At 39.7% G+C, this 27,692-nt stretch overlaps 1 protein-coding gene across 1 annotated transcript; it reads right to left on the bottom strand.

Annotated features, from left to right (window-relative positions):
• Positions 1 to 321: 321 nt before the first annotated feature.
• Positions 322 to 22,414, bottom strand: LOC104594834 (serine/threonine-protein kinase GRIK1). Its single transcript, XM_019197300.2, is given in 14 exon segments — positions 322 to 958; positions 960 to 1,063; positions 1,227 to 1,305; positions 1,403 to 1,518; positions 1,624 to 1,690; positions 2,621 to 2,716; positions 16,661 to 16,785; positions 16,941 to 17,028; positions 18,952 to 19,026; positions 19,394 to 19,438; positions 19,524 to 19,598; positions 20,509 to 20,881; positions 21,185 to 21,387; positions 22,030 to 22,414. Coding segments are annotated over 12 exon segments (1,254 nt in total). The 5' UTR covers positions 20,836 to 20,881; positions 21,185 to 21,387; positions 22,030 to 22,414; the 3' UTR covers positions 322 to 901.
• Positions 22,415 to 27,692: the final 5,278 nt, after the last annotated feature.

The raw sequence follows: 27,692 nt of genomic DNA, 5'->3' as shown, positions 1-27,692 counted from the left end.
GCCAAGAGCTATCTCTGATCTGGTGATTATGCCAATCAATCTACCGAATCTTTCACCTGTGTTGGCAAAGAAAGAAAAAGTTGTCTTAAGTTAAGACCAAGGTTCAAAGTACCAGCTCGTATATGCCCCTACAGTGAGTATATCAGGGGTCTGACCGGTTCAAAGGGGTGGAATCCTAAACCATCCCCCCTGAACCAGTTTTGAAAAAAAATTTAAAAAAAGAAATGTAAAACAAAAGATATCAAAACGGCCGATACGCCTTGGTTAAGACCATGCATGGTATTGGGTGTACTTTTCAGATATCCCATAAAAAACATGGCATAGCTTCAACAACTGAGCCCTCTCACCGTTTATAGAACCAAAGGAATCGTTTCATTTACATGTCCAACAAGCATCTTCACCTGCTTTCTACATACAATGAAATAATCTCGCGATGACAATCTTCATACATATACCCACAAGGCCTGTATATTACAAAGGTACAACATGAAGAGCCATCGCATATTTGACGGCCAATGAAGGAAGCAAATGTACAATCAACACCACTTGTTCCCTCCACCCCTTCCTGTTTCTCGTTATGTTGTATTAACCAAACATTGAAAGGTCAAAGTTACAAAATAACCAGGTTCCTCAGCAAAACCAAACTTAAAATTTATGGCACTTGCCTCAAGGGGAAAATTTTTCATCTCAAAGCCAAATGGTCAACATTCCCTTATCTCCCTTGAATCTTAAAACTTCCTCGCAAAAACCAGCTCCAATCCCCATCCCCCCACCCCCAAACAAAAAAGAAAGGTTAATAGAAAACCCAAAACTTCCCCCTTCTTCCCCAAGATGAAGGTAAACTGAGTATAAAATCTCCGACTTTTCTTCTGTACAAAACAATCTCACCCATATGGCAGGTTCAGTCAGTACTAGTCATGTCAGCATCTCCTTTCCCATCAGATTTTTCCCTCTGAAAAGCTAGTTCGCTTGCACCGGCAGATATACCGAGGGATTGGTCCATCTTCTCCTATCACCCATGGATGTTGTTCCACAGCTTCCAAAGTCAACCTGTGTTGTGGATCTGCAATACATAGGATAATCAATAAAATCATAGAAGAGCACAATAGAGATGAACCGATAACATATGACACTGCTAACAAAAAACATCAACTCGAAAATTGGAGTTCTAGATGCATTTTTTATCAGTAATTGGAGTTGCAGGTGCCAAAGGAGAGTAAACAGGCCTTTGCAGAGAAGTCCTTCTAACAAGTTCCTCAGCTGGGGGTTGATGCCCTCTGGGATGGATAAAGGTTTTTTAACAATCTAAACAAGATGGAGAGAAATATATGTTAAAACAGATAATAATAGCTGGACTACTGAAAGAGAGAACCGGAAAACAGTGAAACAGTAACCAAGACACCTTGTCATATGTATCTTGTAGTGTGTCACCAAGAAACGGGTAATAACCAATCACCATACAATACAAAGTAACACCCAAGGCCCATGTATCTGCAGCTTTACCATGGTAGGTTAGACCTGTTTCTTGCAAATGACAAGTCCATCACAGATAAAAATATCAATATAACCAGAGTACAATTCTTTCATGTTCTGACAAAAAGCTAATTTGGCAGAATAACTCACCTAAACAGCATTCAGGTGCCGTAAAAACAGGAGTCCCAGGAGATCGCCTAAGCTCATCATTATCATCCTGCAGATAAAACAGAATAAAGTGTTAACCTACCTGCAACACCATATCTATGTGCTTGGGATAGAACAATAAATGCACCACTGTAACAACAGGGATTAGAAAAGAGGTAGACCTTAATTCTTAGGTTTGCGGGTTTTCATAACTTTCAAAAAGGAATTAATTGGTCATAACATGAAAAACCAAATTCCTGAAGTTCAACACTAAAGTTAAAAATCTTCAATTATTCAGATTCAACAGTTTTATCGACTTTTAATTAAGTTTTCTGAATCAAACAACATTTATATCAGGTATTCGTATTCTGTAATACCTAGACTGAGATATATGACATGACATTATTACTACACCAGCCGCTTATTAAGCATTTATATAATCCTTAAAACCTCATTTACCAAAATAGCATCCCTGAGGTATAGACCTCTGGCTAGATACACTAGCCATAGCATCCTGAAAACCTCATATCATATGCAAATCTATGCAGATTGAAGTAAACAAAAAAAGTCACATTGGATTTATGCCAAATAAAGGGATGCAATAAAAAGTAAAAAAGTCAAAGAGAATTGAGAAGAATTAATGCATTAAACACATAATGCCAACAATGTGACGAGTGTCATGTTAACCAGCTTAATAATACTTTTCAATGGTGTCTTTCCAAACATAAGTCACTATTTTTTTCTGATGGTTTGACAACTTGTAATTTATAACATAAGAAAAGTTACTATTTGATGCAATATACTATTTCCTTCTTTTCCATTGAGCATATATCCATCTTATCCAATGTTACCTAGGGGCAAGGGTTGTACATGTAATAGTTTATCAATATATTCTAGGCAGGGTCCACCTCAAACCCCAACTAAGCTTTGAGAGGGAGAGAGAGAGAAAGAGAGAGTCTACGCAGTATTGAGAACAAATTCAAGAGCAAAACATTATTACCTCAAACACCTGACTAACACTGAAGTCTCCTATCTTCACCATACCAGTGCTTGTGACCAAAAGATTATCAGGCTTAATGTCCCCATGCACTATATTCTGTTGATTTAACAAAAGTTAAAAGATCAAGATCCAACAACATCAATGAGTTGAAATAAAATATTTAGAAATGATCAGTACATTTGGAGGCTTATTCAGGCAGAAGTGATCAGTACTATCTGGTCAGAGAGAAATGATACAATATTTAGCTGGATTGTGGGATTTTAGAGTGGTATATCTGGGGGTGAACTATTTCTGGTTCCTTTCGGGTTTGTATGCTATATTTCCAGCAATAAAATTACCTTACCTTTTTTTCAAAAAAAAAAAAAAACAAAAACAATGAGTTGAAATAAGGATTGTCAAGGAAATTGAGCTTTGGCAGACATTATAAATGATTCATCAATGAAAAAACAAGGCAATTGGCAGCTGGAATAACATAGCAGTAACGCGTGAGAGCAATCAAGATCAACACCTCATTACTGTCGAGACAACACTTGAATCCACAGGAAGAGATTTTCAAAGAAATATGTTCATCAAATACAGAAAATAAAAAGTGTGTTCACAATGCTTTTATAGGAACCATTAGAAAAACCCTCTTGGACCTCAATATCCCTTCTCTTTTTTATCAGCAACGGAAAAAAAATATATATATATATATTAATGTGAGAAAAAATGCACATCACTGATGTGCCACACCTTTTTAACCCACTGCAATCTCACTTCCATTCTCCGAGTCAGCCACTTGAAATTTCTACTTACATTAATGTATGGCATACCATCAACCTCCTTTTCTAGCCACCCACCCTATTACCACTTTTGGAGTCTCCTTCAATGACCAACCAACTAATGTTTAGTTCCTTAGCTCTTTTGCACCCATCAAAAAGGCCATAATCTCAGCTTGGAGTGAGTCCCCAACTCCAATGGGGCCTGAAAAAAAGAGCATTGACTACACCTTCCTCACTCCCAAACATTCCCCCTATCCCTGCAGGTCCAGGGTTACCTTCACTGCTGCCATCGAAGTTCAATTTTATGAAATCTTCCACTGGTGAAGTCCACATGGGATATGAAATACTCCTACTAGGGGATGATGCTGCCACTTCTTGCTATTCAGCAATGCCAAAGATTTCACCCAATGGGTCACCCTAGAAGTGGTTGCCTCAGTAATTCTCTCTCTGCTCCTCTCTTTTTCAGCAAATAATCGTTGATTCCTTTTCTCCCAAATTGTCCAACAATCCGCAGCTCTTGCGCATCTCCACAACACTCTTCCCCTCTTCTTTGTCCAGCTACTACCCAAAAAGGCCTTGCGCACTTGATGGAGTCCACTTACGACCAAACAAAGAAAGAACCCAATCCCAAATAGAAGTAAAAGGGCAGGAGACTAACAAGTGATAGCAGGACTCACCATCAGCTTTACAAGGAATGCACCAATTAGGAGATAAGTGTCAAAAAGGCTATTTCTTTTGAAGTAGATCACAGTGTTTATTTTTCCCAAGAAAACTTCCCAGCAGAAGGCCCCAATCCTTGGGAGGAATCAGTTTACCCAAACTTCCTTAACAGGAAAAGGTTGCCCTAAACTATCAGCAGGTTGAAATAAGGCTTTGAAAAAAAAAAGACAAGGCACCAGAAGAGGAAAGAGTCCAAATCTGACAGTCCACCTTAGAAGGATCCAAGAAAACCCTTTGTAGAAATTGTAGCAAAGCCAAAACGTTGTCCAAATTTGAGTCTCTGACTCCCCTCCTGAAGCCCAAATCCCATTCAATCTCAAGACCCAAATCAGAAGAAGGTAAAACAGTGGAAACAGTCTCGTTTTTGTAGTTGAAAATGGGGAACAAAGAAGAAAACTGATCTTTTAATGGTGAACTCCCCACCCAGACATGTTCCCAAAACTTTACCAGATTTCCAAAACAAGGATTATACCTAATAAAGGGAACGAATAAAGGAAGAATGGCATGTATAGACTTCCAAGGGGCAGCAAAAGTAGCTTGATCCTGTACTCTCGCATCCCAGCCCTAAACCACCAGTCCATGAATGCTGGGAATCACCTTTGCCCACAATTCATCCTTGTCCATCGGCAACCTCTACAACCATTTCCCTAGTAAAGCCATATTCCTCTTCTAAATGTTCCCGATTCCTAAGCCACCAAAATTCATACTACTCACAACCTCCCATCTAACTCTATGGTCCTTTCTTTACTCCCCTAGTTACCACAGAAAATCTCAAATAAATTTCTCTAGCCTTCTACAAACCTTTGCTGGATTTTTAAACACCAAGAGGAAGTAACAGGCAGGTTGGCCTGAGTTGATTTGATTAGGGTAATTCAGCCGCCCAATGATAAAAAGTTCCTTTTCCAAAAGGCTAGTCTCTTTGTAAATTTGTCCATTATAGGATTCCAAAGTTTAAATTTTCCGGGTTATCACCAAAAGGTAACCCCAAGTAATTCATTGGTCATTGGGCAACTTCACAACCCAAAATTAATGCACAGACCGACATCTCCCTTTTTTCCATGTTCACCCCCACTACACAACTCTTGTTAAAATTGAATTTTCAATTTGACATCTGCTCAAACAATTGCAATGCCACCCTCAAATTTCTCTGATATCATCACCCTCACAAAATAAAATTGTAACATCCATAAATTGCAAATGGTTGAGGGGCACTCTATCCTTTCCTACTTTCCACCTCACAAAATAAAATTTTATAACTTGTTCTCTAGATTAGCTTCCGTCATACATTAGCCACTACGATAAACAAGAAAGGGGAAAGAGGGTGACCTTGTCTAATTCCTCTGATAGCTAGAGAATGATCCACTACAGGCCCATTCACCAAGAGAGAGTAGTGGCAAGTTGTAATACATTCTTGAATTCACTTGCACCACTTATCTCTGAACCCATAGTTCCTCAACATTTACAATAGAAACCCCTAGTTCACCAGGTCATAGGCCTTTCACTTCATCTCTTCCACACTCACATTAGCAATAGGGTTTCATCAATAATTTGCCTATTCTTTACAAATGATTCTTGATTTGAGGAGATTACAGTAGGAAGCAGATTTAAACCTACTGGAAAGCACCTTTCTAATGATTTTATACAAGCTATTTACTAAGCTAATGGGTCTAAGTTCTCTTGGATGATTTGCACCCGGTTTTTAGGAATCAAAGCCATGAAAGTGGAATTCAGCCCTGGATTTATTACACTCCTATTTCAACTATCTCATTAAAGACCCTTGGGATATCATCTTTTTTTCTTTTCTTTTTTGATCAATAGAATGTCCCAATAATCTTGGTAAAAATCCATTACAAACCCATTTGGACCTGGTGCTTTTGCTCTATCCATCAAAAAGACCACTTCCTTTATTTCCTCCAAATCAAATTTCCTTTCTAGCCAAACCTTGTCGTCACCCAATAATCTTGGCCAACCTATCCCTTCTAACCTTAATTTCTCACTCAAGGGTCTCCTAAAAATGAATTTGAAATGTTCCACAAAGGCTCCGGCAATTTCACTTTGTTGAGTAACTACTAGATACTCCATCTCTAGTTTTGATATAAAACTCTTTCTCCTTCTATCATTTGCTAATGCATGGAAAAATTTTGTATTTCTATCCCCTTTAACCATTTGTGCCCAAATTTTTTGTCTCCAACTTATTTCTTCCTTGAATAGAATATCCTCCAATTGCTTCCTTAATATCTCTCTCTAGCTTATCATTTTCTCTAAAGGTTCCTTCTTCTTTCTCATCCAAAAGCTCAATGTGATCAATTACCTCTTGCTCTCTCTCTCTTCTAATCTCCCAAACTGCCAAATGTTCCAATCCTTTATTTCGGCCTTCAAAGCTTTAGTTTGTGATGAAATTTCATACCCTCCCATTTTATCCTCAGATTACTCTCTCCCCACCACTCCTTAACTTTTTCTTTAAATCCTAGATGATAGAGACACATGTTCTCAAAACTAAACAGAGTCGGACCCCTTCCCCTTGGATCATCATTGGACAAGCCAACAAGGAAATTGGTCAATGATCAGAAGTTATTCTAGGCAAGACCCTCGGGTTCAAATCTTCCTAATAATTCTCCCAGTCCACTACGAAAAGAAATCTATCAAGTTTAGAGCAAATCAGGTTGATCTAGAGATTGGACCACGTGAAGTTCTTATGCAAGAGAGGAAATTCCTTAAGCTCACAAGAGTTTACAACTCATCAAACATGTTGGTTGTAACTTGTAACTCTTTGCCTCAACTTATTGAACTCCACAAACCTTATTACATTAAAGTTCCCACCTATACACTATGGACCTTTCCACAGTCCCCATATTTCTCACAGTTCTTCCCACATTTCATTCCTCTCCCTATATCCATTAGGGCCATAAATGTTTGTCAGAACCCATTCAAACCCATCATCCAACTGTTGGAACTTATTTGAAACTGTGAATTCTCTACCAATTGTTCTACTCCTTGCACCACATCATTCCTCCGAAGGATCACAACAAGGTTCAAGGTATTGACATGTATCGTCTCGTATCGGCCGATACGTATCATTCCGAGACCCCTCCAATACGTCCCTACAATGGGTGTATCAGAGGTCTGACCGGTTCAGGGGGTAGAGGAGACCTAAACCGGCCTCCCTGAACCGGTTGCGAAAAAAAAAATAAAAAAAAAAAGTAACCAAAATGTGTATCGATTGGCCCGATACGCCCGATATTTTGAACCTTGGATCACAATACTCCCTAAAGATCCCCAAGATGGAGACATAGCCCAACTTGTACCCCTGGCCCTCCAAACACTCCTAGCCCACTTGTTGTCAAACATCAAAAGTTTAGATTCTCAAATAAGAACTATGTATGGGTTCTCTTTCCTAAGCAACTCTTTTATTAGGGCTCTCTTTCTCACACTCCCAAACCCCCAAACATTTTGGTTTATAATCTTCATTCTTAACATGTGAATCTTGTTCCCCTTGCACTCTTTTACATATTCCCTCTTTTTCTACCCTTCCTTTCACTGAATTCCTTACCACCTTCCACATTTTTTTATCAATAACCAGAATTTTATTAATTAAGATATAAAATTGAATATAGCATACAAAAGAAGGGATGAACTCTCTTAGCCCTCCCCAAGGTCAGAAAAGTACAAACAAAGATAACAAATATGCCCACAATGACCAAGTCCTTCCCACCCCCTGTTTAGCTAAGGCATCAACAAATGAGTTAGCACTCCTTTTAACCCATTGAAACCTTACGACCATACCCTTTGACAGCCACTTAAATTCCTTTTTTTTCATTTGCATATTCCCCAAGTTCATTCTCTTCCTTGTTCAGCCATCTAATAACTACCTTGGAGTCGCCTTCAATGATTAGGTTTCGAACATTTGATTCTTTTGCTCTTCTTACTCCTTCCAACACAGCCAAGACCTATGCTCTGAGAGAGTCTCCTCCAACCACTAACTCAAAAAAAAGTGCCAAAACTTGTCCTTCCACAGTCCTAAAAACGCCTCCAATACCTGAAGGTCCTTGGTTACCTTCACTGCTTCCGTCAAAATTTAATTTAACAAATCCTTCAGCTTGTGGAGACCACGCTGGGGAAGGAGTCTTTCCTTGGTGTTGATTTAGCCACACTTCCCCCCAATTGTTAAGCAGCATACCTGTTGAAATACCCTCAAATAATATCAAGGATTTCACCCGGTGTAGCACTCTAACTGTAACCCCATCCAAATTGCACTGAAACTCCTTTCTTTATTATGAAATATCCTTTGATTCCTTTCCTTCTAGACCGTCTAGCATATAGCAGCTCTAATGCATCTCCACATCCAATCTTATCTTTTTTTTTATCAATAACACCATCTTCATTAAATTAAAAGAAAAGAGGGAATATGGACACAAAAGGGGAGATAAAATAACTTAGCTCCCCAAAAACAAAAAACAAAGGGAATGAAAAGAAGAAAGATTAAAAACTAGCCCAAAAAACAGACTCCCTGATCACTCCTTGCTTGGTCAACCCATCCGCAAATGAGTTGGCACTCCTCTTCACCCAACTGTACTGAATCTCAATGACCACTATCCTCTATCTCAGCCCTAACAGAGTCACCTTCTCCAATAGGGCCAGAGAATAAAGCAATAACAATCCCGTCCTCATTCCTGAAGACTCCTCCAATCCCAGAGGGCCCTGGATTCCTTACACTGCTGCCATCAAAATTCAGCTTTATAAAGCCCGAGGGGGGAGGGGACCAAAACAGACAAAGAGTCCTCTTGCATCTAGCAATGGAAGCAATCTCTTTCCAGTTTCTTAGCAAGTCGTCCACAGGAGAATCTGAAAACAACTCCATAGATTTTAGCCAGTGGACAGCCCTTAAAAGGATTTGATCTAACAATTCTTCCAATGTTCTTTCCATGTCGGAAAAAATGCGTGAGTTTCTTTCTTCCCACAATGACTAGCATACTGTTGCCCTAATACACCTACACATAGTCTTCCCTCGCTTCCTAAGCCAACTGAAAAAAGGAGGAGAAAACAAACCTTGGACAGTCTCCGGAGGATACCAAGAACACCCAAAACGGGAGAAAACCCACTCCCAAACAGTTTTAGCAACCTTACAAGAGACCATGAGGTGGTAGCCAGATTCCCCGTCAGCTTTACAAAGAGCACATCTATTAGGAAGTAGACAATAGTTGGGTCTCTTTCTCTAAAGTAAGTCTCACATCCAATCTTATCTTTTAGCCTCAATTTTTTCTTCCTAGCCTTCCCATCTCCCTTCACTTTTAGGAATGCTTCCATTTCATCTAGGTTCTTTAATTTGCACCCAAGCTTTCCCACAAGTTCAGCCAATAAATCTTCTACCCTCTCTTTACATTCAACTCCTACCTCTTCCCTCCCTTCACCTGCTCTAGAATCGGTGTCGAAGTCCTCACTAATTTCTTCTCCCTCTTTCCTCCTCAGAAAGGGACCCAAATTCTCCTCCTATCTCTTCCTTCTCAGCAAGTGAATCTAGTAGCTTTTGGACAGTCTGGGGACCTAGAATACAAACTACAAATATAACACATGAATCATTAGCCAAACCCAAATTCATTTCAATGTTCTAAAAGGCGTGGGAGGCATACGCCTGGAGGCGCGCCTTCTAAAAGGCGAGGCACCCCCAAAACGCCCAGAGGCACATGATAGAAGCAGTCAGACCTTTGAGACGTATGCCTCATGTACAAAGGCATGGACAGAGGCGTACGCTTCCAAGGAGGCATACGCTTCTAGCACGCCTTTGGAAAGAGACTTACGCCTCCCACGTGTGGCATTTTTAAACATTTACAGATTAATTGTTTTTAAGTTTTTATGTTCTAATTGGTGGGGCCACGATTATATCATTGTCCCCATTGTATACAATCTCATCTTTTAAGTGTAAAAGAGGGGGAAATATCCCTCTTTCGGTTATGTTCTAACCCAAACATTAGGGCTCGAAAGAGAACTCTGAAGTCTGAAGACTCTGAACTATGCATGTGTGAACTGCGAACTGCGAAGAACAAGACTCACTCGGTTTCAAGTTCCAACCTTCAACTTCGAGTTTTCCCTTCTTCCGCACTCTGCAACCTGCAAGTTCGAGCAACCTGCAATTTCTTCTTCTGCACTTTGCAACCTGCAACTTCTTTCTTCTTCTTCGAGCAACCTGAAATTTCTCAAATGTGGTCTTATTTTTTTATTCTATTTTCAATTGCAATCGAAGAGAGGTTGGAGGCTTGGAGCTGTTGGACCAACAGGCCAACTTGGGCGGTTGTGAACTGTGACAAAGCTGCAACGGTTTTTTTGGATACTAAGCTTCAACGGTTAGTTGTTATGTTCTCCATTTCTTTTTTTTTTCTTTGTTTCCTTTTTTTTCTTGATTTTAGTAGCTCTGTTTCAGCCTTCTTGAACAGAGCTGCATGAATAAATTATGCCGCACAGCTATGTTTAATGGACCGAATAGGCCAACTGGACAAGACCCAACTGCTGGCTGTAACTTCATCAGTTCAGCAGTTCAGCCTTCAAATTTTTGCAGTGTTGAATTTGATAAATTTTGCTTCTTTTGAATTTGATACTTGTGAATTGTAGAAAGTAAAAACTGAATGCTCATAGGAAGTAGAAATTTGAAGAGAATGATAGAAATTATAATTTGTGAATTTTAACTAATACTCTTTTTTTTTAATTTAATTAAGTGCTGCAATTTGATATTTTGATCTTTTCTTTGATCCATATTTCTTCAAGATCCTAGAATGTCTTGAAAGGATTTTGCTTGGGAATATGTTAAAGAAGAGGAGGGGAAAAAAGGTTATATTTATTGTGCATTTTGTAGTAAACTATGCACATGAGGTATAAACCGATTAAAACGTCATTTCGCCGGTACCAAACATGGAATGAGTGAGTGCAAACAATGCCCTGAAGAGGTAAAATTAAGATGTAGAAATGCACTTACCGAATTTGAAGTGGAGAAAAAGAAATTTGATTTTGTGGCTAATGTTGGGAGGTTCAATCGGACACCTATGACTTCTCAACATGGGAGTTGTATGGCTCCTAAGCCTAGATTTGAGGAGTTTATTGTGGGAAGTGGAAGTGGAAGCCAGAGTGGAAGTGGGACTCCAGTCACTCCACAATCATTTTCACCACGACCAGTAGGCCCAATGGATCAATTTGTTTCATCTGATGAATGAACTGATGGAAAAAATAGGTCCATTATTAATTTTCTTGTTAATAGTCCAAAAGGGACAATGTTTTTGAAATCTATTGATGCATCTGATTCAATTAAAGATGGTGAGCTGCTATTTAAATATCTTGATGATGTTAAAGAAGTGGGAGAGGATAATGTGGTTCAAGTAATCACAGATAATCATTCAAGTTATATGCTTGCTGGAAAAAAGTTGATGGAAAAGATCACAAAATTGTATTGGACTCCTTGTGCTGCACATTGTATAGATTTAATGTTAGAGTCCATTGGGAAGATGAAAGTTTTTAATGAAACAACTGAGAAGGCAAAGCAGATTACAAAATTTATTTACCGCCATGGATGGGTTTTAAACTTGATGAGTTTCACAAAAAACCGAGAGCTTTTACGTCCAGCAATTACTCAGTTTGCCACTGCTTACTTGACATTGCAAAGCATTTAGAAACAGAAGCAACCTCTTCAATCAATGTTTGCTTGTGAAAAGTGGAATGGGAGCCATTAGAGTAAGCATCCTAAGGGTGTCAAGGCAAAACAAACTATAATGTTTGATAGCAGATTTTGGCCTCAGGTGTCATTTTGTGTAAAGACCACTTTGCCAATAGTTGCAGTGTTGAAAGAAGTTGATTATGAAGTAAGACCCTCAATGCCTTATTTATATGAAATGATGGATTCAGCAAAGGAGCAAATTGCATTTGCTTGTGGTGGGATAAAGAGAAAATACATGCCTATTTGGAATAAGATTGATGAAAGATGGACCCCTCAACTTCATGTCCCTCTTCATGCAGCAGGCTATTATTTAAACCCACAGCTACGCTATGAGCCAAATTTTTCGAATGATCGTGAAATAGGAGAGGGATTATTTTGATGCATGAAAAGGATGATTCCTAATAGGCATGAGCGTGCCCTAGCAGATTGCTAGTTGGGTATGTATGATAAAGCACTAGGAGATTTTGGTTGTGACATGGCAATCGATACGAGGAAGAGGCGATCTCCTGGTAAGTGATTTATTTGTTTGATAATTAGTATGCAACTATGCATAATTCTTTTTTTTTTTGGATAATTGTAAAGCTTTACTAATGTCTTGTTAAATGATATTTTTGTAGCTAATTGGTGGGCACGGTTTGGAACCCAAACACCAGAGTTAACTGGAGCACCTTTGATTGGTGGGCACGGTTTGACTCTTACATGTAGTGCTTCTGGTTGTAAAAGAAACTGGAGCACCTTCGAGCAAGTTATTATTTATTTTCTTATTTTGTTTTTATGTTTTTATGAAATAGTTGTTTTTTTGTTAATGTTTTTAATAATATATATTTTGTCTTTGTACTAGATACACACAAAAAAGAGAAACAAATTGGAGCAACAAAGGTTAAATGCTTTAGTTTTTGTGATGTATAATATGAAGTTGAAGGCAAGAAACATGAAGAGGAGGGCAAGTACAAGTATTGATCCCATTTTGACACATGTGGAGGAGGATGATGAATGGATTACTGAAATTGAGGATCCAGTTCTTCCAACTAATCCTTGGGTGGATAATGACTCTTTGGGCCTTGAAATTGCCGCAGTTGAGGTGGTTGAAGATGCAGATACAAATTTAGTAGAGCCAACAACCCCTACCAACAAAGAAGGATCAAGTGGAAGAAAGAGGGGCTCAAGTGATGGTGGCAACAATACATTTGACCGTAGAAATCAAAAGGCTCAAGCTACTGAATTTCAAAGTAATTAATAATTAGTGTATATTGATTGTATTCTTCTAGTGTCCAATTAATTTTCTAGTTGAGGATTATTGAGTGAGGTGATCATTGCAATTGGATTTTGTTTGTAGGGACAAAGAAAGGGAAGAGTTTTGAATTAAATTTGATTGATGAGGATGAAGATGATGATGATGAAATAGGGAGAAATGAACCATGTGATGTGGATGCAACTCTTGAAGCAGATGATGATGCCTTTGTTATTCTAGAAGAAGATGATTTAGAGTCTTTTGATTGAGTTTCAGCCCTTAGAGTTTTGTTTTTTTGTGGTCTATGTTTCAACTTCCAAGAATTGTATTTCACATTTTCACTATGCTATATTGATAGTTGAAGTTGAAAACTTGAGATTTAGAACTAAAATATTGATTGAAATTAAGTCATTTTAATGTTATATATGTTTGTATGCTTAAAATACCTATTTTTTATTACTATGCCCACTATAATTATAAAAAAAAATACATACTTAAGGCTTACACCTCCCTGTGCTTGGGTGGCTTACGCCTCCCACGTTCTCAACTACGCCTCACGCCTCTAGGTAGTGGAACGCCTCGCATCACGCCTCCGCGTTTTAAAACACTAATTCACTTGCATACCTAGGGAAGCTCAAGGGTGGACTGATTTGCCTCATTTTGAAAAGAAGAATGGGGGTCACTAGCTTTTCCAAGGTGAGTCTATTGTAGGCAATTTTCCATAAAAGAAACACCTTGTGATATACTTCCAATGCTCTATAGCTAACTCCCTTCCAGATTATTCTTATGGAGCCTCTAATAACTTTCCACTATCTCTTTACAGACACCCTACCAAAGATTTCTATCGGACACTGGTTCTTCTATGTTGGGTTTTGGTTTATCCCCCTCTTGTCCAGAAGCTGAAGAAAAGAGAAGAAAGAAGAGAGAAAGAGAGGAGAAAAGAGAGATCTAAGAGCAAGAAGTGTTGCTGACGACACCAGCTTTTTGGTATTTATATTAAGGCAACCAAAACATAACATAAAAAGAGGGGAGTTACAATAGTACCCCAGTGACACAAACAGAAATAAAAAACAAAGAAAACAACTTATAAATAGCCTTTTAACACTCCCCCTCAAGTTGGGACATAGATGTCAATAATGCCCAACTTGTCACACAGATCATTGTGCCGCAAATGATGTAACACTTTTGTAAAGATCTCCGCAAGTTGATCTTCAAACCTAACATAGGGGGTGCACGCTTCCCCCTTGACAACCTTTTCTCTGATAAAATGCTTGTTTACCTCAACATGCTTAGTTCTATCATACACTACTGGATTAGCAACAATGCTTATGGCTACCTTGTTGTCACAATATAAAGTCATAAGTCCATCACCTGTAAATCCTAGCTCACTCAATAGATTTTTAGGCCACATTATTTTAGCCACTCCATGAGATATTGCTTTATATTCAGCTTCAGCACTAGATCTAGCCACCACATTCTGCTTTTTGCTTCTCCAAGTGACTAGGTTTCCTCCCACAAAGTACAATAGCCACTGGTAGACTTTCTATCATCCAGTGATCATGCCCAATTTGCATCAGTATACACTTCCACCTTCAAATGTCTGTGCTTTTGGAACAATAAACCTACATCTAGGAATTTCTTAAGATATCTGAGAATTCTTTCACCTGCTTCAAGGTGGGTGGTCTTAGGGGCATGCATGAATTGACTAAGAACACCCACTACATAAGCAATGTCTGGCCAAGTCATGGAGAGATATAGCAGTGTTCCTACAAGCCTCTGAAATTGCTTCACATCTTTGATGAATTTACCTAGACAATCACTTAACTTGTGATTAGGATCAATAGGAGAACCAACGGGTTTCACTCCCAATTTTCCTGTATCCTGTAACAAATCTAATTTTAGGTGGAACGGATCTTTTCCAAATGGCACTTACCTTCCACTCACCAATAAAGACCAACATATCTGCCTTACTGATCAACATGATCATCAAGGCAATACCTAGGTGATAGGGCACTCATGGAGGATCACCTCACTTAATCACCACAATATTTTTTCACACGGTGCTCTTGGATACTTTTATATTCTTAAGTTTTTAAGATTATAATAATAAAATAGACATTATTAAACAAAACTATTCAGTTTAACACTACTTTCTTTTTATTATTTTTCTCATTTGTTAGGGTTCAGTAAACATGTATACTGCCTTGAGCTCTCAAAGAATTCAAAATTTGAATTGAAAGCATGGAAGTACACAAAATTTTATCCAATCAACACATTGATTATGTTCATCATCATCCTTTTCTTCTTTCATCCTTTCTTTTCTTTTCTTCTTTTCCCAAGACAAAGAACTCAAGCCCTCTTTTCATGAATATGCTGATTTTCTATGCTTCAAATGAAGCTCGTACATTTTTATGAAGATTATATACAATTAATAGATAAAAGATGGTTTACCCTAAGATTATTGTTATTCGTCAACGTTTTCTTATTTCTTTCCATGTTTTCCTTAATTATCTTGTACCAAAAAAAGAAAGAAAAGCAGCAAAAACTAGATGAATGTTATCAGAAATATGAAGAAGAAACAACGAACTCCAACCCTAAGCCTAAAGCTAAATTCTTATCATCAACAATAAACTCAACATATAAAACCAGACAAAGACAAATCATAAAACTTAGTTTCGACCTCAAATTAACCCAGAAAAAAAAGAGCCAAATTAACACACAAACTGGACATACTCAAAGGATGGCAAGTAGTGGCTCATTTCTCAAAGGTGAAGAAGATGATTCAGATGCAATGGAGTCCCACCTATAAATGGATACATAATGCTGTTTTCACAGCTGCTTTTAAAATATGAAAATAGCAATAAATATACTTGGGACTGGCTGCACATAGAGATTCTAATGGCTGAGACACAAGCACTCCTGCATGGATTGAGAATGAGCAGAACAATGAATATTAGCATATTAATGGTAGTGGAAGACTCAAAGGTGGCAATGAGTTGGATGATCAATAAAGGACAAACAACCTGGCAGCACAAGCAAGCCATAAAAGAAATGAGGCATTTAACAAAGGGTATGGAAGTATTATTGGGTGAAGCATTCTGTAAACAGCGTGGCAGATGGATAGGTGCAGCAAAAGGTCAACAGAATAGAAGCTTTTTGAGAACTTCATTTAGTAGTGCAAAACAGACTACAGAATTTGCAGTAGCAACAAATTACAGAATTTCATTTAGTAGTGTAAAACAGAATATAACGACGTACTTATAATTCCCCCTTGGCTACAAGACCGAAAATAAATAAATGAATACCCCCTTAAGTTAATAAGAGGTTTTAACTACTTGATAAGTTGCACAGCACCTAATAACTTAAGGCTAAACCCAGACATATAACAGTAGATCTAAAGGGATCATAACCTTGTTATGGCTACACCAGACATGGAGCCATGAAAAGGAATGAAATGATCTGCTGCCAAACTTAAGCAATAAGAAGAAAAATATCAACCAATATCCAAGAAGATTCAGTCCATCATACCACAAGAGAAATAAAGCACAAGCATGCATGTATGTATGTTTTAAGCGATGTTTATGATCCTTATCACTTCTATGAAACAACCCACTCAGACTGTTAAGTCATACATGAGCATGGAGATACATGAGCCCAGCTACTATGTCCCGCAAATACTTCCTAGCTTTCTGTTCCCCGATGCCACCTGGAGGACCAGAACCTTCACATACCCATTTGCCTTCCACATATTCAAGAACTGACCAGGAAAAAAAGAAAAAAGAGAAAAGAAACTTTGTTACAAAACAAAAGGCTTACCTTTTTCGTAAAAGGCAATACATATCTTAACACAGATCAATAAAGAGTAGGCTATGATAATAAAAATATCCAGAAGAGAAAAGTTCCAATTAATACCCATGTAAAAGTGATCTGTGTTTGGGTCATCAATCACCTCAATGAGATTGACAATATTGGGATGATCCAGCATTTTCATGATTGAAACCTGCAAGGTAAAAGAAACTAAATAACTTTTAGTTGATTCAATGAATTACCACCCAAGTTTTTTATAAGAAAAACACATATATGGTGTTTTTCATAAATTGTGTGATCATATATTGTATTATCATGTAAAAGAGAATGATATTACTATGTGGGGAATTTCAATAAAATCTTGCTACATTAAAGTAAAACTCTGCTTTATATGGTCCTACTCCACAGTCCTAAAGTTTTATTTAAAAAAACAAAAAAAAAAACATTCCCTAGAGAGTTATTCTGCCTAGCTGTAGACATTGAACTTCTAGTCTGAACAACAAGAATTCCTTATTTATTTGTTCAAATTGTTAAGGAGCTTAGTTGCAGATAGCTAGAACAGGCCCTACCAAAAGGCATTTCTCAAGATCTTTTCTTATTTTCTTCCAAGTAGCTTAGTTTGCGATATTGTTACAACAACTTTAATGCAGGATTTAGAATTTGACACACAATGGGAATCAGACTTGGTGAGATGAGGAAAGATAAATATTAACAAAAAGTAATACTTTGTTAGTTTTCCTTTTAGCATAGTTGAGAATAAATAGAAGTCAGAGAAACTTATGTACATCTATCCTGATCAACAAAAAACTGCCTAAATATACAACTAAGAACTCCTTGATGCTTGGAGAGTGGATGACCTTCTAATAAGGAAGACTGTGAGGGCCATTATTCCAGTAGCAATTTTTTGGTCCAGGTGGATGGAGAGGAACAGTAGATTATATGAAAATAGAGCTCTCAGAGTGGAGAATCTGGTTAGCAGGGTGGTGAGGAGAGTTAGATCCTGGGTTTCAATTGATAAAAGCTTCCAAGACTCATCTCTAAGGGAGTTATTTTAAGGCCAGAACATTTTTAGGTGGCAATGGGTGCTATTTTGCTGATTTCCTTGAGTTGTTATCCTGGTTGTAGGGCTTATGCAGTCCCATACTGTTGCGGGTGATTGTAATCCTACTGTAATTGTACCAGTAGTGATTTTAAAGAACATGCACAAATATATAGATATGGATTTATCTCTGCTCCAATTTTTCTTTATCAGAATTTATAAGGGAAAAAAGGCACGAGAAGTCTTCAAAATATTAGGTACATCAGTTTATTATTTATTTTCTGCTCTAACCCCTTCCTTTATCTCACTTCTTGTAAAGAAGATAAATTCAGGATTTGGCCTCACTAAAAAGGAGCAAGAATAACATGAAAGGGATGGGAGATTAAGGTAGCACAAATTTGTTTTGTATTTTTTCCATTCTGTCCCCAATCCTTCTCTCTTGGTAGCATATGACCAGATTAGGACTTGGTGACAAAGTACGTTGACTCAGCACAATCAAACATTAATCTAATACATACAGGAAACGAATCAGATACTGAATCTAACAAGCCCCTTGTAACTTGCAAACCAACTTACAGACATGTGCCAACTGCCAACTTACAAATCTGAATCACTGAATGTCTATGTATAGCATTCTTTCTCAAAGTAAAACCAAACCAATCTTCATCAATGGTGGTATATTCTTGTTTTACCAAAGAAATGAGAAGGCATTGAAGCCTTACTGCAAATTCATTTTGTCTAGGGAGAGAATCCTCATAATGCTCACATTCCAGCATATCCCTACTTTTTTTTTTAAGATAAAGTATTGAACATAGAAAACAAACATAACCCTTTAGAAGAGGGATTCTAAGAGATGCATGATGCCCAAACCAAAACAAGATACATAAATAGTGATAACTGCTGTCCAACATGTTAGCAACCAAATGAGAAGATTCAGAACAACACAAAGATAAAGGAAGATGAAAATAAGAAGACTTGCATCCAAAACCTTCATCAGAATGTAAACACAAATAAAAATAAAGTATTAAACATGATAACTAGAAAACATAGAAAACAAACAGCAAGTCAAGAACAAACCTCCCGAAGAACATCAGACATGGCAGTTTCTGAAGGTGCCACCCGCAGCTTTAATAAATGTGACTTGTGAAAGGCCTGCATATAAAATTTTTAAAATATGAAAATCTAGCGTGGACTAAGCAGCAAATATACCACTTCAACATCTAGACATTCCAAAGCTTTAACCTACGTTATGTGGAAGGAAACCTTTGTTTGGTAAGCATGATAAACCTCCCAACTCCATCTTAAAAACAAACTATTTTAATAGATAAATCAAAATAATTGTAATTTGAAACAAGAAACTGAACCTAATTTCATAAATAAGACACTGACAGCAACAAGAAAAATGACTCTCATAATCTCTCAGCAAAGCTACTTTTCTAAACACTTGTGAAGCTCAAACCACATAAACATGAGTAAAAAGGATACAGAACAGGTAAAGACTTTAAACAACAAAGAATACCTTGATTGCATAGCGCTTTTCATCTATAGTGCTTCGGTATAGAACCTGTTACATTACCATGTCAAAGTTTGAGACTTATTTATACAGAAAAAGTGAATGAATAAAGCCAAGCCACTTGCACTATGTTTACCACTTTCCCATAACTCCCAGAACCAATCTTACGCTCTCGAACATACTCATTGATCATCTTATTACCATCTTCATCCTGGCAATGCATTCAAAAAAAAAATGCTATTAACCAAACATTCATGCATATAAGGCCACATCTCTCTGTGCATAATAAAACAATAAGTTGCAAATTGGGAAGAAGTGATGGAATGCAGACAATTTGCAGATTATTTAAACACCCTCAACTGCAGCAGCAATACAGTCTACAGCTTCATGCTTCAGTTCAATGATTTTGTACAAGCAGTTTATCACCGATAACAAATGAGATCTCAGTTATGATTCTTGAGATGATAATACTAATAGTAAGTGTTAACATCACTCTCCGGGGCATGAAATACTGATAGTAAGTGTCAACATCAGGAAAATATTTAGAAATACAGAAAAAAATGAGTAAAAAGTAGTTGTTCCCTTTCATTCATCCAAAATTCAGTGGATTACACCTTGTAGAAAAAACTTGGGTGGGACAAAGAGTAGACTAACATACTACAAACAACCTTAGGAGGGTGTATTGTATTTTGCTCATCCATATTGAAATAGCATTAGTTAAAATTGATATATGGGCATCAGGATTCAGGAACTCACCATTTTAAGGATACACTGTTTAAGCAGATGGATAACCTCAGGCAATAAAAGGGATAAGAGAGACAGAAGACCTAAACTAATAATCTGGTTATCTTATCATGATTGCTTTTACATACTTATTCTTATCTAATCAATAATTCAAACATGATTTAAAATTTCAATTTGACAAAGGAATGGTTTCCATCCCAAACAACAATCAGACTCCAGTATGGTCAGAGTTGAGCTAAAGGAGAATATATCCAAGACAGTAAATAACTGACCCCATGGGAGCTGTAAGACTGTACGGGTTTCAGGATACACTACAGCCATGTTTGAAGTATTCTAAATTTTCCCCTCAAAAGTATCAAGTTTGTATGTGCATTTACCTCTGAGCGTATAAGCTGATGAGTCTCCTTCACAGGGGTTTCCCTGCAGATCATTCCATTTTGAATTCTAAACATGAGAATCTCTTCAGAACGTTTATTGTGGCTCTGGAACTCACCATCACCTTCATGTGAGGTGTTAGTAGTTTCACCATCATATAGCGCACCATCCATATCTTCTAAACTATCATCCAACAGAAACTGCTGAGAAACCTGACTAGCTGATCCAGAACCAGGCCTCAAAGATCTTTTGGGCTTCCTAATTAATCCAAAGCAACTACAGCAACCCATTTCTGTTGCCCTTGCAATAGAATAGCTCTTGGAAAACATAAGGAACTTCAACAATTTTGCTAATATGAAGAACAGATATAAATCCCTGGACCAGGAAAATGCAACAGAGATCCAAATTAGTGCATTACAAACTGCGATTATGTCTTAAAAAAAATGAATACATTGAAATAGAACAGTATAGAAGCAAGGTCATCGATAGAGCATAAAATCAAAAAAGAAATTTATCCGCTTTGGACCAATTAATTCAATTATATTCTATATGCATATGCCTGGAGGCACATATAGTTGTCTTCTCTTCACTTCTTTTCCTTTCTGTTTTTCTTCTTCCCTTTTTTGGCTGGAACATAGATTTTATTTCTAGCACAATAAAAGAAATGATATAAATTACCTGCTTTACAAAATGATGCAGATGGCATCAAGCCCCAACCAGCTTTGCTATTCTAAAGGATGCCACTCGCACAAGGGAAAGATGCAGCTGATGAAGTTGATGCCGTTGCGGTTTAACACTAACATCTCGAAAACTCCAATTTATAACCACTGGTATAGGGCCCTTCTTTATCTCTCCAACAATACGATTAACTGTACATTGACCTTTTCCCAACAATATAGAATAAAATAAAATTCATATAGTGTTAAAGAATCGTAGAATTTCGAAAGAGACAAAATTGCCCTAGGTTCTCCGATGACATCAGGTGAAAACTATAGAGGAAAAAGAAGCAAAGAAACATTCAAATAATGCCTATCCTAAACAGTATATTGAAAGTTCTCCCAGACTTACCTACGTTCAGAGCCGTGGGAACTTGTTTTATTAAGAAGAGAAAAAGTGTACAATCACCCTAAGAGCCGAGGGAACTCGTTGGGGATATATGGAATTGTCAAAGCATGAACTCCACTCGACAATGCGAAACAGCAATCCCGCAAAATCAATATTCAAACTCGTTCTCCCGATTCACGAGCAAGCATTTTTTGAATTTCACGTATTATCTTATAAACTAAAATAGTGAAGAAAAAACACGCAGTTCAAAACCCTAAATCCAATTACTCATGCAGGAATGTCCATTCACTTGCGGAGAGGATAAAACCCCGGATGGAAGGGACGGATTTGGAATCCGTGACTCGGCTTCAAAGTTATTAAACAATTATCAGCTCTACCTAGAGTTTTGGTATGAGAACCTTGAAGAAAACCCTACACTAGCGCCGATTTCAACAGGGGGAAAGAGGAGGACGACTGACCTGTGATTTGATTTCGGTTCCTTCTTGATCGTTTGATTCGTTTCCTCTTGTTGAATATCTTGATCGAAGAATGAAGTTACAGTCTTACAAACAGAGAGAACACCTCTGAGTTCGGTCCCTCTGTTTGGATTTGATCGAAGAAGCCCTAAACTTTTGGCCTTTGGGGTGTTTTTTACCTTTTTCCATTTTTTCCAAGTTTACCCTTTATTAAAGGGTAAAATACAATTAGGCCGTGGGTACTGGGTACTGGCCTACTGGGTTATTGTGCATTTGTGCCATCTCCAAGAGAGGCGGATTGAGATTGGTCGCTTTCAGTTTGATGCCTTAAAACTTGAAAAGCATATTTGTTCGTTTAAAATTAAGCAGGCTCATCCTTATACAGTCCCTATGGTGGGAGTTGTGAGGGATGCTTCACGCCGTTAGTTACTCGAATAACGAGGTTAGGAGGGACTGACCTGGTCTTTTCGGAAAGCAGAGCGACGACGCCAAAGATGAAGAACATTAGAAGCATCCCAGAGTGCTCGAAGAACTTGAGGATTCAGGACACCATAAACGAAGAAGTTGAGGAGTTGAGGTGGGTCGAGTACAGGAGCTCGATGCACATGTCGACGAAAGCTCCGATTGCAACCACATAAAGCTCCGTGTACTTGAACCTCCCGTCGAATCCCGGTACAGGGTTCCAAACCCTAACTCTGAACCCTTTAGGGTTCTTCATGTACCTCACCATCGAGCTCCGTATGTGCCAGACCCCAACCAGAAGAAACAACGTCCCTGGCAGAACATGACCCTTGAATGATCCCATCTCTGCAACTCACCCGCTTCAACCACTGATAAACTTTGATCTCTAAGCTTCTTTATTTATTTTTTTTTTTCTGCTTGTGATGGAAGATCAAAATCCCTATTTTCTGCAGCCCAATTGCCGACGTCTATTTCCCGGAGTGTTAATCCAAATTTTCCTGTGACAACGGCAAGGATTTCAATCTTTCTAGATCTCTATTTAAAATCAGAAGTGACCAAAATCTTCAAGAATCGAACTTCTAGCTTAGATTTTAAATCGAACACAGGAACAAAAATTCGGAAATTCTTTTGCTCTATTTTCTAGGTTTTTTTTTGTCACGAATACTTTGATCTCATCCAAAGAATCTTTTATGTTCGATAAGCTCCTGTGCAAGATCCGAAAAACTGAAAAAGGGAAGGGATGGTAAAAGTTGTATATTTTAAGTTTAGCTCAAGGCATTCCTTCACGTGCTCTTCTCCGCCGTGTCCTCGCTTCTTCCCCCCGGTTCCCGTGCTCTTCTCTGCCGTGTTCAGCGCGCCAAGGTATCCCTTCACGACGTCGTCGATGTAAGCCATGTCGAGTCGTCCCCACGGGCCATAGACGATGAAGAAGCGGAGTCCTGTAATTGGGAGACCGTAGATGTAGTTGTAAGTGTGAGCGATTTCCATCGCCTCGCTTCTTCATAGCTAGTGAGCAGTGGGTACCCACGAAGCCAGCGGCCCCAGTGACCAGCACAGAGAAGCCATTGGATCTGCGGGGAGTAGACGAGTGGCGGACTTGCTTCTCCCTCTCTCTCTCCCCCATTCACCCGGCGGCGACGTAACATCCATTAACGCCGGTAATGGTTGCTTATTGCCGGCGGTAATGGATATTAATCCACCGCCGGGTGGATGGAGGAGAGAGAGGGAGAAGAGAACGAGTCACTTACACTCGAGGGAGAGAACGGGTCACTAACGGTGTGAAGCGTCCCTCGCATGCTTCAATCCTTTACACGACGTAGAAGACGCGTGTCACATTCTCCAACTGCCCGAACGGTGCCTTTCTGATGATGCCTGGACTGAAGCCGAAATGGCCACGTCGATTACGCGAATAGAATGTAACGTTAACGGGCATTTGGCTGTCAATTGAAAGTATCCGGTTAAAAGGACAAAAAACCCCAAATGAGTTCGCCTGTCCTCGGCTCCTCCCATTTCGAACTCCCTCCATTTTTTATGGTTTTCCTCCACCAAACCCTATCCCAATAACATCCACACCAGAAGGGTGATTTGGCATGACCTATGTGGACGTGATCTGTTCGAAGGATGACAATTAAGCTAAAAGAGTCTAATCAGCAAAAGTTAGAGTTCGGGTATTCGATTACCTCGGCTCAAAACTACCTCGGCATAGAATTATCTCGGCATAAAGGCACTTCAGCACCCAATTTAGTTCAAAGTCAAAGAATCAAAGCACCACGTAATCAACTCCAGAAGCTTCCTCAACGAACTTCGAATTTCCCGGGATCACATTTAATAACATGGCCCATCCTCATTCCGCCCGAATCGGAGGAAAGTGATAAACCTTATCAACTAGCACATTGCTCTCCTTCAAAAGTGGAACGGATCTTATCTATACAGCCCGGAGATCTCGGACCCTTTTCATAATTCATGACTACTCCACTATATAAGGGCATCGAACCTCAAAGCAAAGGTACGCACGATTATTCACATCCAAGCTCTCTAGCATTCGTATTTAGCTCATAAAAGACATAGCATACTAACTTAAGCATCGGAGCGACCTCACCGGGTCTGCCACCCCAGTCTCTCTGAGCATTGTTTTGCAGATTGATCCAACTCACCGCGCAAGTACATCTTGGTAGTTCCTCAGCTAGGAGCTTCTAGATCGCGCACGATCAATTGGCACCGTCTATGGGAACCGATCAAAAGGTCATCCCAATCTCAATTGCAATTTTAGCTTTCGATCTATCTTAATGGATTCTTCCAGCAACACCAGGAAAAGCATCGAGATGAACGTCACCGGGGGGGCAAGATTAGCGATTAACCTTCCCCCAAGGCCCCACGGTATGCATCGGCCAGTTTACTATTCCCCTTACGGCTCCAAGGGTTCTGTCACTATCCATACCACAAGGCACCACACAAGTGAGTGTCCCGCTAACCCCAATGGGCGTGACCTTCTTTGAGCCATCCGTGGTCCCCCCTGGAATCGAGTACTCCTAATTCCGTGACCTCGTTCAATGCGTCTGGACGATACAGGTCCAGATGCAACAAGGCCAACAGCTTTAACAATATCAGCAGTACTACATGTACCAGTAGTATCAGCAGCAATTCCCACCACTACAGCCGAACCAACAACCAATTCCACCCTGGCACCCAGGGTTGCGCTAGGGTCAGAACTAGAACTGGCCTGGAACTAGCCAAAATGTTCGTTGATCCCCCCATCGGGGTGAGGGGACCTCGCAGGTGTTGGTCCCTCCCAGGGGTCAGACTTCACCTCATGGGAGGAGAGACGGTCAACACACCCCTCCAGTCTCACAAGGAAACTTTAGAAATAGGCCTAAGGATAGCCATCTCAACTGGGCCAACCCGCTGCGGCACTCCCAGTAAGAAAACAACGGATCACGAGGAAATAACAACCAACCTAGAGCTCGAGGTGCGAACTCGAGGCCAGACCCTTCGGTGCCTCGTGATAGCCGGTGCGAACACCACAACCAGGAGAACTTAGCAAGAAGGAATCAGAATCCACCTCGTGACAAATGTCTATAATGATGCCGAGATACCAGGCTAGACTAGACTGAGGTCAGGAGCACCAACGTTGAGCCGGTGAAGAAGCAACAACGGCGACGCCGCAAGACACGCCGCTCCTCAGCCAGAAATAGTCCGCCAGCGAAGTCAAGCCAACAAGCAAAGCGAGCTAAAGAAAGGGAAAAAGTGAGCCCGGTGGCAACAAAGATTGCGCCTCCCTTGCTTATCTGATCATCTCCTCTATCTACCAAGCTCCTAGCAACCCCAATTCTGAAAGACTTCAAGGTTCCCCCATTAGATAAGTATGACGGGTCGTTTGACCCCAACGATCACGTGGATTCTTTCCAGTCCCAGATGTACCTAGTCGGGGCTAACAAATCCTGCATGTGTGTGGCCTTCTCCACCACGTTCAAGAGGGTAATTCGAACCTGGTATAGGAACCTCACACCGGGCTCCATCAAAAGCTAGGCGCAGTCTGCCGACCTGTTCACTACGCATTTCATTACCAGCAAGAAATGCCCGAAGTCGCAAGAAAGCCTTTTGAATGTAGTTCAGAGGGAAGGAGAATCAATCAGAAGCTACATCAAGTGCTTCAACGATACTTGCCTGTAGATACCGAACCTCGACCCATCAGTGCATCTCACTACAACAAAGAAAGGGATCACCCACAAAGAGTTCAAGTGGCATGTGGTAGCCAACAAACCAAAAGATATCACCGAGTTCCTTAAGTTGGTAGACCAGTTCATCGATACCGAGGCGGAAATTAACCAGAAGACTGACAATCCACCGACTGAAAAGAGGAAGAGAGAGAATGAAGGGACGAGCAATGGTGGGCAGAAAAGAAAAAAGAGCAAATCCCCAAGCAGGGGAAGAAGCAAGTCCCCCTCGCATAGCCACAAGTCAGGTCGGTGTTCCAGGACTCCGCCCGTAGAAAGAACGAACTATACACCTCTAAATGGTAAGCGATGAGAGATCTTAATGGCTATTAAGGACTCCTCCTTCGTTAAATGGCCTCCTAGGCTAAGGGGAGACCTGGCAACAAGAAACTCGAATGTCTACTGCCATTTCCACCGAGATCATGGACACAACACGGAAAATTGCAGGAATCTCCGCGATGAGATCGAAGAACTTATCCGTCATGGGTACCTGAAGAATTACATCCAGCAAGAAGAGAGGGGGCAGACAAACCAACAGGGGGATCGTCAAGGGGACCAAAGAAGAAATGCCCCCAAGACTACCAGGCAAAATGAGCAACCACCTCGACAGCTCCCAGAGAAGAGGCCCGTTTGCAGAGTGACCAATATGATCACAAGCGGGTCCATCATTGCGGGATGTACATCAGCAGCTGGGAGGACCTCGATCTACGAATTAGAGAATGAAAGCGAAAACCTGCCAAAGCGACCTCGGCTCGAAGAACCGATCTACTTCATAGAGGACAACGCGCACGGGATCCAGTACCCGCATGATGATGCTTTCATAGTGAAGCTAAGGATCAACGACTTCAAGGTGAAACTTATCTTAGTAGACTCAGTCAATTTAGTAGACATACTCTTTAAGGAGACCTTCGACAAATTATAGTTACAATAGAGCGACATGAAACCGATAGATACACCCTTGATAGGGTTCAGCGGCGAAGAGGTTAGGACTCTTGCTCAAGTCACAATACCCGTGGAGGCAAGCACGTGGCCAAACATTGTACAATTTGAGCACACGTTCTTGGTGGTCACGACTCCCTCCCCCTAATGCGATAGTAGGTCGGCCTATCACGCACATTTTGCATGCGATAGTGTCCACTTACTAATTAGCGATGAAGTTCCCAATTGACTACGGAATGGGGGTCGTGCGAGGTAACCAGCTCGAATCCCCCAAGTGTTATGTGGCTGCTTTGAAAGGAAAAGAAAAGCTAGCGGAGGACGTCGAGCTCGAGCAACCAGCAGAGTACACCAATCGGTGTACTCTTCAGATTGGTGCCTCGATCAGCGAGCCACTTCGAACTCAGCTAATAAGTTTTTTATTTAAAAATTTAGATATTTTTGCTTGGTCCATGGCAAAGATGCCCAGGGTTGACCGAAAAATAATAACTTATAAGATTAATGTCGACCCTTTAGTCAGGCCAGTAACACAAAAGAAACACAACCTAGCCTCAA

Source organism: Nelumbo nucifera, chromosome 2, assembly GCF_055504915.1.
Source record: "Nelumbo nucifera cultivar China Antique chromosome 2, China Antique-T2T, whole genome shotgun sequence".
NCBI lineage: Eukaryota > Viridiplantae > Streptophyta > Magnoliopsida > Proteales > Nelumbonaceae > Nelumbo > Nelumbo nucifera.
The sequence above is the reverse complement of the archived record's forward strand: the minus strand, read 5'-3'. Positions and strand labels throughout refer to the sequence as shown.